Below are 13,913 nucleotides of genomic sequence, written 5' to 3' on the forward strand. Positions count from 1 at the left end.
GGAGCGCGCGCAGAGCAGGGGAGATGCCGGAGGAAGGGAACAGGCGGATGATGGGACTATGCCCTGATGTGGAGTGCCCACGGGTGCCCTTGCAACTCTGCAGCACATGGACCCGAGCCTGCTGCTGCCCGGCATCAGCCCTCCCTCCCCTCCGTGCTTGGCCAGCCCAGCATCTCCCCAGCACGCCCCGGTGATTCCCCCGCCCCGTCCCCGTCCCCGTCCCGTACCGGCTGCCCCGAGCCGGGGCTGGAGCAGAAGATGGTGTACTTCCGAATGATGCCGTTGGGCTTGGCCGGCGGCAGCCAGGACACCACCACGCTGCTGGCGGAGGACGGGACAGCCTTGATGCCGGCCGGGGGCCCTGGAACTGGAGGAGGGAGAGCGTGGCAGAGCGGCGGCTGGAGGACTCTCAGGTCTCTGCCGGGCCCCGCTGCAGGGCTGGCATCCCGACCGCGCGATGGGGATGAGCAGCGACGGCGTTGCCACGCCAGAGTCGGGCAGGCGAGCCGTCGCCCCGCCATCACCCCGCTGCCTGCGGGACCCCTCTCCACGGGTGGCTCCGGTCCCCTGCCGAGCCGGGGCGGGAGGGGTGACTGCAGCCCCAGCTCTGGTTTAGAATCCGTGCTCGGCTTTTGATGGCCGTCTCCTTAACCTGCCGGAGCGGCTCAGCATCACCCTGCCCAGCTGCGCGTCCCCAGCACGGAGCAACGCCCGCCCACGGGCCCGGAAACGCTCCGCTACCGAGCTAATGGCGTTAAAGTAGGGCAGGCAGGGGTGTAAATATTTAAATATCTGCTCTTAATGAACAGAAAAAAAAGGGAAGGGGAAATGCCCTGCCTGTGGCTGTACACAGGGGGTTTCCTCCGCGCCCCCGCAGCCACCCCGGCCCTTCCCGCACCTCCGCAGCGACACAAGGCGCTGCGGCACCAGCACGTGCTCCCGGCGGCAGCCAGCTCCGGCACGCTGCAGCCCTCAGCGACGGCAGCAGGACCCGCGTGGGCGCTGGCTCGGGCTCTGCTCCCACGCGGCAGCAGCCGAGGACCCTGCACGCAGGGCAGGGCAGCGCTGGGTGCCTTCCTCCCCTCCCAGCCCGGCACGGAGCTCTGCTGGCGTGAGACCTGCCCACGCGTTGGGCAAACCGAGCGGGGGGGATCCAAAAGGCAGGAGCAGCTCTGCCCAGCCCTGCCTGCCTGCCGCAGGGGCTGCGCAGCTGCCTGCCTGTGTTCGTTGCCAACAGCTCCTACTCAACGCTGCATCTTCTCACTTCTAATTATCGCGCGTTGCCATGGTGTATCAGGGCCTGGGTGAGAGGGGAGCGCACCCGCTGCCCCGGGCAGCGCCACTCACTGTCCTCCTTGGTCTGGATGTAGAGCACGCTGCTGCGGGCGCCGTCGCCAGCCTGGGTGTACGCCAGCACCTGCACGCTGTAGTTGGTGAACTTCTCCATGCCCCGCAGCTCCACTCGCTCCCGCGTGGTCGTGATGTTCTGCATCTCGCCCCACTCTGCGGGGAGATGGGGCCCCGTCAGCCCCGCGCCGCCGCCGGCCGGGTCCCCCGCGTCACCCGCTCCCCGCGAGCACTCACCTCCGTCCATGTAGAGGGACCAGAAGATGACCCGGTATCCCTTGAGCACCCCGTTGAGGGTGCTGCGCGGGGGCTCCGACCAGGAGATCACGGCCACGTCCGATGTGATGGAGATGGCCCGCACGTTCTCGGGGGGCTGGCTGGGCACTGAGGGGGGGACGGATAGCGAGGGCAATCAGCCAGAGGATGGAGAGTCGGCACGTGCCCGGCTGATGCCAGGCTGAAGGAGCCGTGTCCCACGGGTCAGCTGCCCCGACGGCGCCCGCATGGGACCCCACCACGCTGCAGCCCGCTCCCCCCCGTTGCTCGAGCCCCTGGAGCTGGCCCTGCCTGGTGTGCGGGGCACCAGGGCCAGGCAAACACAGAGGTCTGCCTCCGACTTGTGGTTTCGCTCCTCCCGGACCACCCCGACGGCTGCCACCCCCATGCTCATGGGGACAGCGAGGCCACTGGGCCACGCTGCGCTTCCCAGCACGGGGAGAGCGGGAGAGCTGCCTGGATGCGAGGTAATTGGATCCCATTGCCCCGTAAGAGGTAACTCCAATTTTTATGAGCATTTAAATGGTAATACATCACCGTAACGATCCTCTTTGAAAATGATTATTGTTTCATATTACTTAGGTGCAAAAATATAAGCACCATGTAATTAGGGACAAAGCATAATAAACTAATACAGATAGTCCGTTTGAACAAAATGAAGGTAATATAATTATGGAAAAGACACTATTGCTAAAACAGGGGCCCCTGAATACCCCAGGAGGAGTACTAATGCAGCCAGGAAACGATCATGGTTTGACAGGCTAACGAGAGCCTTAATTAAGTATGAAAAACTGCTGAGCAAACGCACTGCAAAACTTTTTTCTTATTGTTTTTAAAGGAACTTGAGGCCACCAGTGGTCTCTCCTGGATGGAAACCGCCCTGGCGCTTTGTCAACATCTAAATCTACCTCGACATCCTTCCACTTGCACCAGAAACCCCGTGCCGTGGGTGTCCTGGCACCCCCATGCTCACAAGTCCTCCCCAGGGCAGCTGTGAGCCCGCCTGCCCGCGCGCAGCCGAGCGCCGAACGCTGCCGGTGCGCAGCGACCGCCCCGAGACCTGGGGCAGGGACCGGCCGCGGGCGGCAGGGCTGGAGCCCCCCGCACGGGACTGGGCACCGGGGAGCAGGAAAACCGCCTGGCCCGGGGACGGGGACAGCCTTACCGTCCTCCAGCGTGGTGGCGTTGATCTCGCTGGACGACGGTCCCGTCCCCGCGCGGTTGAATGCCTGCACCACCACCCCGTACTGGGCAAACTTCTTCAGGTTGTCCAGCGTGTAGACCTCGCTGTCTCCCGTGGCCTTCATCTCCACAATGCTGTACTGGCCGTTGCTGCCCGGGCTGTTCTCCCGGTACCCGATCTGGTAGCCACGGATCACCCCGTTCTGCAGCTCCTTCTTCGGGGCCTGAGGAGCGAGGGGTGCGAGACGGAGCGGTGTGACGCGGGGCTGCGCTGCCCAGCAACGCGTCCCGGGGCCGGCAGGCTCGCAGGGCTCCCTTGCCGCGGCCGCCTCTCCCCGGGGGCTTTCCCCCGATGCTTTGACGTTTTCTCTCCCCACAGCAGCACTTGGGCGCACACCGGGGCACAGAGCAGCGATAAACGAGCCCTCGGAGGCCAGCGCAGAGGCAGGCGCTGGCTGGGCAGTGGGACGTGCTCGGCCAGCGCCATTCCCCAGCTGGAGCAGCTCAACAGGAGGGAGGGAGGGAGGAGGGAAGGAAAAACCCCAAGTCTGACTGCCTTAAAAATGCACGAGGCCAGGCTGCGATCAATCTTAACAATTTTTCTCTGAAGCATTAAGAAATCAATAGGGTTGATTGCAAATTTATGTTACAAAGCCAGGTTGATCCATCTCACTGAAATACTCCTAGAACCAAGTGACTTATCTTTCAAGTGAATCTTATTTTCCATTAATCTGTGTTTTAGCCCTTAAGGGGAGAGGGAAGAAGCTGGAACCCTAAATTTATTGACTTACCAGTTCATTCCAAAGTCCTAACTTTGGAATCAATTTTATTTTTCATTATGTACCTTTGGAAAAATAAATCAGATTTTAAGTTTTATTGATCTTTGCTCAAACACTTTGCAACTCAGCATCTTGGTTTTTACATATTTACCCTCTCTCTCCCTATGGCCCCCCACAGACATCCTATGAGATAATGAGCTCGTTATACAGCTTGATTCATAAGGACCCCGTGCGATGCAGCCGAGACGCACGCCCAGGCTTCGGGTTTTCATCTTGCCCAGGAATCTCTCCCTGGCCCTCGTCCCGCTGACGAAGCGCCGGTCCCAGGACAGGCTGCTGCCGCAGAGGCTCGGGACGGCGTTTGGTGCTGCCCGAGCCCCCGCAGCCAGGGAAAGCCCACGCACTGCCCTGCCCCACTCACCTTCCAGGTGACCTGGATGCTCTGCGACGTCATCGGCTGCAAGGTGACATCCATCGGAGGCCCGTCGGGAGCTGCACATCAACAGACCCAAAACAGAGTGTTGAGAAGCATGAGGGAAAGCACCTCCTCGCCAGGACAGCACTCGGCTTCAAGAGAGCTCTAACGCAGGCAGCTCTGCTCCAGGCTGCCGTCCCCACGCTGCCCACGGCCACCCCTGCCCGCCGGCCCCAGCGCCCGTGCCGCGAGCCGGGAGCGGCACCTGCTTCCTCCGTGCTGATGGTGAGCTCCTTGCTCGGCTCGCTGCGCCCGATCTTGTTGAAGGAGTACATGCGGATGCTGTACACGGAGGCTGGGTGCAGGTCCACGATGTTCGCCTGGTTGATGGTCGGGGAGATGTTGCGCGTAGACTGCTTAAAATCCCAGGAATCTGGAAAAGCAGCGGAGCGAGACAGGACGGTCGGCACCCACATCCCGCCCCAGGGTCTGCAGCACCGAGGGGGCCGTGCTCGGGCAGGTGAAGCCCCCGAGCACCTCTGGCTTTCATGCCCAGCCCGATGCCACTCCCCCCTCCTTGCTGCTGTGCCGTCTAGGTTTGGCTCTTTGCAAATATTCTCTCTTTTCATATTCCCTTTCAAATGCTCCCATCCAACAGAAATTAACATATTTCATTAATGCTGCTCTCTCCTTTCTTCATCAAAGGAAGTGGGATGCAGAACGTTCCTTTGGAGGTGCCGGCGGGGCAGCCCCGCGCCTGCCCACGCAGCACGGCCGCGGGACGCAGGGAGGGGAGGCGGGGGTCGGCCGTCACCTACCCGACTTGTTCTTGTACTCGATGTCAAACCCGGTGATGATGCTGTTGCCGTCAAACCGCTGCGTCCATCGCAAATTCATGCTGCGGGCTTTCACTTCGCGGATCTCCAGCTCCGGCGGGTCCGGGGGCTCTTGGGGAGACACAAGCAGGTTAGGGATGAGAGGGAGAAAAGCTGCTCGGGAGCAGAGGGACCCTCACGGCGAGGCCTCACGCGCTGGGGTCGCGTGTGGGTGAACAAGTACCTTGGACGGTGAGCTGGATCAAGCCTCTGTCCTCACCGTAGGAGTTGATGGCATGACAGGAAAAGAAGACCGAGTCCCCGCGGTCGGCTGGTTTCAGCTATGAACGTTTTGGAGAGAGAAGAGGAGCCAGTCCAGACTGCTCAACCGCGAGCACCGTGCCCCCGCCTTTCCCCGGCAGCACAGCCCGCTCCCACCACCGGCCCCGGCGGGAGCTGTGCCTGCGGAGGCTGGTTGCCTTCCGAACCCCCACCCCCTGGCTCGGATCTGCGCTGAAAGTCTGTTCTTGGAGACGTCCCTTGTGCTGCAGAACACCTCTGCAACTGGACCTGCTTTACAGGCAGCTGAGATGCAGCGCGAAATCCCGGGACGCGTCACAGCAAGCAGACCGTGGCTGTTCTTCAGCTGATGTCACTGCAGTCGGCAGCCCGGCTCCGCGCGCCAGCCCGGGCAGCGCTGACTCTGACGCTGGCTGTCAAAGGCCAGGCGCTGGCCACGTGCTTGGCCTGGCTGCACCGCAGATGCTGCGGCAGACGTAGGCGGTGCACGGTGATCCCTCCAGTGGGTTTTCTAACACCTCTCCATGCTGGACCCAGATTTGCCTTGCTGGGAGCCCAGCCCCAGCCCCCGTGACACCGGCCGTGGACCGCTGACACCCTCCCCGGGCACCCCCTGCACCGCTCCATCACCCGAGCCAGAGCCCCGGCCCCTCACCTTGAGGGTGGAGACGACCTCGTCGCCGTTGTCCTTGGTGGCGATGGCGTAGCGCACGTTGCGGTCGGGATCGATGACGGTGTCACCCTTCTCCCAGCGGATGATGATGGGCCGCTCGCCACGGGCCGTGCAGTTCAGCTCCTTGGTCTGGCCCTTGATGGCGATCGTGGTGTTGGGGTGGGAGGTGATCATGGCTGGGACTGCAGGGAGGCGGGGGTCACCGTGTGTCCCAGGGATGGCTCGGTGCCACCTGCGGCTGCCCGGCCCCGGCACAGCCCACGGACCCCGTAGGGGAGGCGGCAGGCGTGGGTCTCGCCAAGAGGCCACACAGCCCAAAGTGGAATGGTCTCACCACATTATACAGCTCAGGATCATAAAATAACGGAGCAGATAAATTTTATAATGCATAGCATTACACCGGGGTAGACAATAAAACGTGAAAGACAAATAACCAAGCGCACACTATAATGAAGAGAAAGCCTCCAGTCTGAGACGTGCGGGTATGAATTATTGACTAAGGTTTTACACTCCCGAGGATGAGAGGAAGAATGTTTTCCATCACAGATTTGCATAATTCACTCGTATAAACCTGGGCAGAATATAGAGTGCCATTTCACATCAGCAAGGCCGCCTTTGCACTGCGGATGCCAGAGATATGTGGGGTTTTTATTCACAGTCACCCCAAAATGCAAACGAGGACGGTGGGGAGGCCCCACGCCACACTCGGTACCCGCCGGGGCTGCAGCACCCGGCACCGCCACGTCCCGGCGCTGCCCAAGCAGCGGCCGCAGCACGGCCGGGGATGCCCTCCGGACCCTGTGTCCAGCCCCTTGCGCAGCCGGCGAGCGCCCGCAGCCCTGGCACGAAGCTGCCGCCTCCCAGCCGGGTGCCCGCGCTGCTGGCCTGGCACGGCACCGCCGCGGAGGACCACCGGCACGCCCGCCGGCACCGGGCTCAGCCTCCTACGCCCGTCCCTCTGCCCCAGCGTTTCTCCTGGCTGGGACGAGCCCTGTCCGGGCTCCTTCCCCAGCAGCCTCAGCGCTCCCAGAGCCGAGCCCTCGCACCTACGTGCGCCGCGCAGCAGGAGCGGGCTCGGGGGCTCGGGCAGCCGGGGTAAGCAGAAAAGAACGTAATGCATAAACAAACAGCAGCGCCGAGTCCCGCAGTAATGTATGGTAATGACAGCCCGCAAAGGCAACACACGCTGTTATAATGGGACACGAGAGGCTCTAATGAGCTACGACTCCTCGGCTTTCTGCAGCAATGTAATTCAATTAACAGCTACGCAAACCTTTCCTCGGGAGCTGCGGGTATTTGGGGGGCACGGGGCAGGCGCCCACGCGGCTGGGCAGAGGGGAGCCCGACCCGGTGCCCGCTGGCAGCCCCCCGCCAGCCCTGCCCCGAGGGGAGCGGGTGTGGGATGGCAAAGACCAGGGCTGCTGGGGCAGCGCTCGGCCCCGCGGCGCATCGCCGCTGGACCTGCTGCCCCGGGCACGGGACACCAGGAGCTGCAAGAAACAGAGCGAGACTTCTCCCAGCTCGTCCTGTCCCGTCCCCAGCTCCGCGCCCGTCTTGTCCTGGCCCTGACACCTCTGCCTGTCCGCAGCCTGGAGCCAGGGCCTCGCCGGGAAGAGGAGCCAGCGCTGGAAGGGCTGACCGAGCCGGGGTGAAGGCAGGGCACAGGGACGGCGGGGGACTCTCGCGCCTCGCCCGGACCCAACCGCTGCTCTGGCTCCCAGCGTGCGTGGCACCGCATCAGGGCACGCACAGCCAGGCTAGGGGCTCGGCCTCCAGTCTGGGCACTGTGGCAGCCCTCGCCAGGCTCCTGCCCGCTGTCCCCAGCTCCTGCCCCGAGACGGCCGTCCAAAGGCCACCCTGCCGGCTGGCAGGCAGGGCACCGACAGCTGCTCCCCTGCACCCCGCCTGCATTCAGCGCGGGCTGGAGGCCGGTGCGTGGCCGCAGGGGCCGGACAGCCCCGCAGCGCTGCGGCAGCCGCAGAGCCACCAGCCCCTTTCCCGGCAAGCGGCCGCCCCGGGAGAGGAGCTCTGTTTCAGGCTCTGCTTCACTGAAATGCACTTATTGATGTTTGATTAAAAGCAGCTCCTTGGATGTAAACATACCAGCTTCTCTCAATTGCCGGGGTCCCAGGAGAGCGGCACGCAGCCCGGAGCAGGGGAAGCAGCAAAACAGACCAGAGGAAACCCCCAGCCAACCGCGCAGGGGGCCCGGAGGCAGCACCTCTCGCGTGCCGGTACCCGACAGCTGCCCTGGAGCGGTTCTGCTGCTTGCGGAGAGCCAGCACTGCGCGGCACTGGCCGTGGGACCCTCCGAGGGCTGCTGGGGGCTGCTCCTGCGCAGCCCACCACCCCTCCCTGGGCACAGGGACAGCAGTAGCGCTGGTTCCTGCCTGTCCGAGCACCAGCCTCAGTGCTGCTGTGCAGACAGGCTTCCCTCGAGGAGAGCTTGCCTCCGACGCTCTCGGCGCCTGCCCGTGCCCCCTGCGCCCAGCCCGCTCAGCCGCCCCTGCCGTGCTCCCCCCGTGCCCAGTGGCCTTGTTAACAGGGCCGCGACAAGAGGCTCGTCCCGCTGGCTGGGCAGAGGTAAGGACGGCTAAAAGGGAGTCCACAGCCCCCGGCGCGCTCGGCTGTCCCGCACCGGGCTGGGGCACGAGCTGCTTCGCAGCCCGCTGGTGACAGCGGAATGACAAGGGTGACAAGGGCTGTGCCTGCCTCCCTCGCCCCCCTCGTTCTTGTTTGGAGCCAGCTCTGTGATGTTAATTTGATTGCACCCATTTCAGCTTCCTTTCTACACTGATTAGCTGAGTTGCACCTGAAGCATGAGATTAATTCAAATTGCATGGAAGCAATCAGTTATGCTCTTGTCGTACGGCAGCGAACTTCCAAACCCGTCTGTGCCCGCGACACGCAGGCATCTGCCCCTCTCCCAGCCCCTGGCCCGACCCCGGCCCCGGCATGGCGGTGCCGGGGAGGTTGGAGCAGAGCAGCCCCACTCCAGCCAGCGCTGCCCACCGCGCCGCCGCTCCGGCAGCCCCGGCACAGCCCGCAGGACCCCGAGGCCGTGCCCCTCGCCATCCCACACGCTCTGCTCTCGACACGCGGGGAGCGTGCAGCCAGGTGCTAAATGGCGTTTACCACGCGCCAGCGGTCTCCTCACCCGCGCGCAGCCCAGCGAGCCGTGCCCCCGGGCACCCGCTCCCAGCCTCCCGCCTTCGCTGCCCACCGCTCTGCCACACGCCGCACTCGACGCTGACGAGCTTCGATCCGGAGCAGGGAAGGACCCGTCGCCGCGGCACGGCAGCGAGCTGCTGCCTGCCTCCAGACCCACGCCTGCACGGGGCTGGGGGGGCCGGTCTGATGCCCTGGCCTCGGCTCGCCCCCCAGCCCATCACCGCGGCGTCGGGGACGTGCGGATGCGGGCGAGCTGCCGCGGCTGCTCCCCTCCGCCCCGCTGACCACCAGCGCGCTTTGTTTGGGCTCTGATTAACTTCCATTTAACTCCGTCCGCAGTGGCCTGACTTTCAAGGAAAGCCAGCGCTGATCTCACTTTAATTGGCCTGACATTTCACTAAACAAACAAAAATCCAAAAACGAAAGAAAACAAAGAGCCCCATATCACGCTTAATTGGCTGTGGCGCTCCGTCTACCGATTCATCCAAACCTTTTCAAAGGCTGCGGGGTCTCCGGGAAATGCAAAAGCAGCCGCATAATAAGGTTACGTGCTCTTCAAGTCAGCAAGCAACCTGTCCTGGGATGCAATTACAGCGGGTAGCGGGGACAAGGCCACGGCGCAGGCTCCGACACTGCACGCTCGCTCGGGACTGATCGCCTCGGCTTTGTACCTGCGCCTTCGCGAAGTGTGGTGTTTGAAGTCACTCGTTTCGATAATCAAACAGCAGACACGCAGGGCAGCAGACACGCAGGCAAGCAGAGCCTCGGTGGGGAGGGGAGAAGCGCCTGCCGATGCCAGAAAATACCGCGCGTGGCTGGGGAGGGCAGGCGGCGTGGGGACTGCCCGAGCCAGAGCCGCTCTCTCCTTGCCTCACCGCGGGCGATTCCCCAGGCACGAGACCCTCGCCGGGGAGGGCTGCGCAGCCCCCCTGCCTGGCAGCCCCCTGCCCAGGGGACAACCCCACGGCTCTGCCCACAATCCCTGGCTCAGGCAGGGCAAAGTTTGGCCCGTCCCCTCTCCATCGCTCCGCTGGGAGGTCCGAATGCTCCCCGCAGCCACAGTCCAGATGAACGCAGCGGAGCTGGGGACGACGCGTGCTGCTGATCGCGACGGGAAAGGAATCCAATAACAAGCGCGGTTCAAACACAGCGTCTGACAACACTTCCCAGCCAGCCCTGCCAAATTAGCCCAGCTATTTCCTTTCCTCCTGTACGATGTGCATTGATTGCTTGGTTTTATTAAGGACAAAGTGTGTTTAATAGCAAAAGGGAAGCAGGTCCCTGGAGGAGGGGAATCAATGCCCTCCCCGTGCCCCATGCATCGATCATGGGGATGCGCAGTGCCCGGCTGGCTCGCCGGGGACCCTCGGCACAGAGGAGGGGGCCGTGCCCGACCGGGCTCTGCTGACAAGCACCCACCCCACAGCCACGGCTGCCTTCACTGGCATGCAGGGCACACGTCTGCCTCTGCTTGCCCTGGCCACAGCCGTGCCGGGAGCAGGTCCCCAGCCACTCGCTGCCGCTGCCACGGCGCAGCCCGGGCTACTTACTCTTCACGGTGAGAAACATGGACTTGCTGATGTCTGTGCCCACGCCGTTGCTGGCCTGGCAGAGGTAGTAGCCGATGTCCTCCTCCAGCACGTGGCGGATGAGCAGGGAGCTGTTGGGCAGGATCTGGATGCGGCCCGTGAGGGGTATGGGGTGGTACTGCTGGGGGTTGCCGCTCCCTAGGAGGGGACACAGAGACGCAGGGCTCAGCCGAGGCAGAAGAGCGCTTGTGAGGCTCGATGCCGGGGTGGCCGTGCTGGAAGGGGAGGCTCCCGTGCCCGCATGGAGCTCCCCACGCGCTGCCGTGCCTCACCCCTACCTTTGGCGTGTTTCCACATGACTTTCGGAGGGGGGTACCCATCAACGGAGCAATTCAGCACCCCGGCTTTACCGTAAATGCCATCTTGGTTGTTGGGTTGGACCACAAAACGAGGCGGCACTAAGTGATGTAAGAGAAAAGAGGCAGACTATAGCAAAGAGCCCATCGGCTCCCCGCAACTCCTCCCCGCCTGCGGGCACGTGGGTGCCCTGCTCCCCAGCCTCCCCGCTCCTTCAGCCGGAGGACGGCGTTACCTCCCTCCAGCCTCCTGCCTTCTCTCTGCTCCCTGCTGTGCCACCCCTCCGCCAGAGCCCACCCTCCCCGAGCACTGGGGACCCGGTGGGGCTGCACGCACAGCCCGGTTGGCCCCGCGGCGCTCACCCCGCACGATGAGCTGCCGCTCCCGGCTGACCGTGGCAGCATCGTTGCTGGCGATGCAGGTGTAGTTGCCGTTGTGCTTGAGGGAGACGCTGGAGATCTGCAGGGAGCTCATGAACTCCTTGCTCTCGATGGTGACTCCAGAGCCGGAGAGGATGACGTGGCCGTCCTTCCTCCAGGTGATGTGGATGGGCATGTCCCCGGAGGAGACCACGCAGGGGATGTAGAGGAGCTGCCCGATGGAGGCTGGCGGGAACTCGAAGGGCTGGATCAGCGGAGGGACTGTCGAGGGCAGAGGCAGAGCATGCTGGAGAGCCTGCCTGGGGTGAGCCTTCCTCCAGGGCGGGATGACCGCAGCGGAACTGGGGGGAGATGCTGCCCCGGGAGGACAGGCAGCCCAGATTCACTGCCCAGAAACTAAGGTCAGCTTCTGTTTTCACCAGGAACGTGGCCAGGGGAGAGTGGAAGGTGCTGCCGAGCAGAGGATGGTGGGAAGACATCTCCCGCCTGGCAGGGCCACCAGACTAAGAGCAGGACGGGGAAACGCTGACCTCCCGAGCAGGGAGGGCCCCGCTCTCGGGAAAGCCCCGGCCAACCCCCCCGCACGCACCAGCCGAAATTCCGCCTCGGCATTTATCTGCGCACAGAGAAGCAATTATTAGATGATGCTTTTCTTAAAGGCACCGGATTCAGAACCAGCCATTATCTTTCTGATAACTTAATTAGGCAACCGCAGCATCTCTGGCAATGTGGGAGGGGAATAAGCAGAGAGAAGGAGACAATTAGCTTAACAAGGCTCAGCACCTGGTAGATGAGATCCTCTTTCTGCAGTCCCCATAATTAAATTAGCAGGCTGCCAATTGTCCCCTCGGCAGAAATCAGCTGCCCTCTGGTACAGGCGCAGGAGCGGCTCCCCGCACCGCCCCGCGCGTCCCTGGGCTCCCATCTCCACCCCGGCGCATCGCAAAGGTCTCGGCGCCGGTCTCTCCCCCTCTGCCCGGCCGGGCAGCTCTGCGGGGCGGCGGGCGAGCGGGGGGCTGCTCACCGTCCCCCCGGGCTGCAAGCCGCTGCTGGCGGGTGCGGGCAGGGCTGGCCAGCCCCTTCGCCGGCTACAGCAACATGGCGCGAGCTGCCAGAGCCAGAGAGCCAGCGCTGCCCGTTTTCCATAATTAATGAATAATTGATTGGGAATGCACTGCAGTCTATCGCGGAGTGGGGACGGGCTTGTGGATCCGCGCCTCTCCACACGCCCCACCGGCCGCTTCCGAGTGAAAGGGACGGGCTCCCTCGACTGAAGAGCTCTCCCTGCTCGAGCTCCCCGCAGCCGGAGCCGGCAGCTCGTCTCTCCTTCCCCGTTCACCTCCCAGCACAATTCTCCCTTCTGCAGGGCCTCCCAGCTCTCTCACGCAGCTGCTGCAGGAGCCGGCCGCGGGGCTGCAGCCCAGGGCACCACGCGAGGGTCTCCTCGCCCACGGCCACGGCCCCCACCACAGAGCCTGGCCCAGCCGCTCGGGTCTGGAGGGGTGAGGCTGCAGCCCCAGCCCTCCCGCGGGGCGAAGCGTCGCCCGACGGTGCCCCCCACTCCCCGAATCGCCGCAGTCACCCGAGCAGAGCTGTGCCAGAGCCCCAGCACAGCGCGAAACCCACACGCGATTAATTAGAACATTCAAAGGTGCCTGCGGGAATAACGAGCTGCCAGGGCACCTCGGAGCAGGCTGGGTGCCCGGGTCTCGCTGCCGGGTAAGCGCGGAGCAGCGGCCGCAGCAGCATTCCCGGGCGGCCGCAGCAGCCCTACGGAGCAGGGAGCTGGGAAGCTGGGACCTGGGGGACCCGAGGTCCCCACGCTGAGCAGCAGCGGCTAAACCCAGGCGGGAGATTCCCTCAACGCAAGACGGCGAGCGTGGCTGGGGCAATGCCTCGCGAGCGGGGCTGGGGGCTGGCGCACACCCCCCTCCCCAGGGGAGCTGTGAAGCTTTTACTGCCGCGTGCTCGGCAAGCCCGGCGTAACTCACTCGTGGCACTTCATGCGGTCGCCAGGCACTTGTGGCAATAAAAGCTTTACAGCGCTCCACGCCATCCCGTGCTGCTCGCTCTGCACACCTGTATTTATTCACTCTGCTCCACGAAGCCAGCTCCGACTGCCTTCCAGGGCCTCTGCAATTCTCTTCCGCGGGCCTTTTACCTGACGGCCACAGTAAATAAGGCAGCCGGCAAGCGGGGCCGGGTGTAAATCTCCGGCAGCCGCGCGGCAGGAGGGATGAAGACATCTGGCTGTGGCAGAGCAGCGTGCCGCCGGCCCGCACCGCGCTGCCACCCGCTCGCCTTCCTCAGCCTGTCACCGGCCACTGACCAAGGCAGTAAATTCAGGCTCGGAAGGGCTCGCTAGCGGGTGCTTCCCAGAAGGTCCTGGGCTGAACTTCAGCACCGTGCGATGGCACCTGCCGGCGACGGACAGAAGTCAATCCTGTCACTTCACTTCAGGCACACGCGTTCCTGCTCGTGCTCTCTCCACACCAGCCCTGCCTGTCCCGTTCACCCTGGGAGCAGACCAGCGCTCCCCAGCTCCGGCCTCTACCCCAGCCCCGGGGCTCCCACGGAGACGGGGACGTTGGGCAAGGTGGGGGAGCAGGGCTGGCCGTGCCCCGCACCGCGGGCCGAGGGGAGGCCGTCCTCCCCACTCCGCCCTTAGTTATCTGCAGCCTGCTCTTCC

At 64.0% G+C, this 13,913-nt stretch overlaps 2 protein-coding genes across 3 annotated transcripts in view; both read right to left on the reverse strand.

Moving 5' to 3' along the window:
• The window catches only part of FXYD6 (FXYD domain containing ion transport regulator 6), a 157,601-nt gene that overhangs the window by 40,433 nt on the left and 103,255 nt on the right, over window positions 1-13,913 (reverse strand). The window lies entirely within an intron of this gene.
• Window positions 1-13,913, reverse strand: part of DSCAML1 (DS cell adhesion molecule like 1) — a 105,749-nt gene that overhangs the window by 9,742 nt on the left and 82,094 nt on the right. For both annotated transcript variants that reach the window (XM_075442366.1, XM_075442365.1), the window contains exons 9-20: window positions 11,207-11,485; window positions 10,826-10,945; window positions 10,509-10,685; window positions 5,770-5,969; window positions 5,059-5,155; window positions 4,818-4,946; window positions 4,265-4,432; window positions 4,006-4,076; window positions 2,789-3,029; window positions 1,585-1,731; window positions 1,348-1,503; window positions 228-367 (exon numbers count right to left, since the gene is read on the reverse strand). In XM_075442366.1, coding sequence (XP_075298481.1) covers window positions 228-367; window positions 1,348-1,503; window positions 1,585-1,731; window positions 2,789-3,029; window positions 4,006-4,076; window positions 4,265-4,432; window positions 4,818-4,946; window positions 5,059-5,155; window positions 5,770-5,969; window positions 10,509-10,685; window positions 10,826-10,945; window positions 11,207-11,485 — 1,925 coding nt within the window. The remainder of the gene's footprint in view (window positions 1-227; window positions 368-1,347; window positions 1,504-1,584; window positions 1,732-2,788; window positions 3,030-4,005; window positions 4,077-4,264; window positions 4,433-4,817; window positions 4,947-5,058; window positions 5,156-5,769; window positions 5,970-10,508; window positions 10,686-10,825; window positions 10,946-11,206; window positions 11,486-13,913) is intronic.

This window comes from Opisthocomus hoazin, chromosome 24, assembly GCF_030867145.1.
Source record: "Opisthocomus hoazin isolate bOpiHoa1 chromosome 24, bOpiHoa1.hap1, whole genome shotgun sequence".
NCBI lineage: Eukaryota > Metazoa > Chordata > Aves > Opisthocomiformes > Opisthocomidae > Opisthocomus > Opisthocomus hoazin.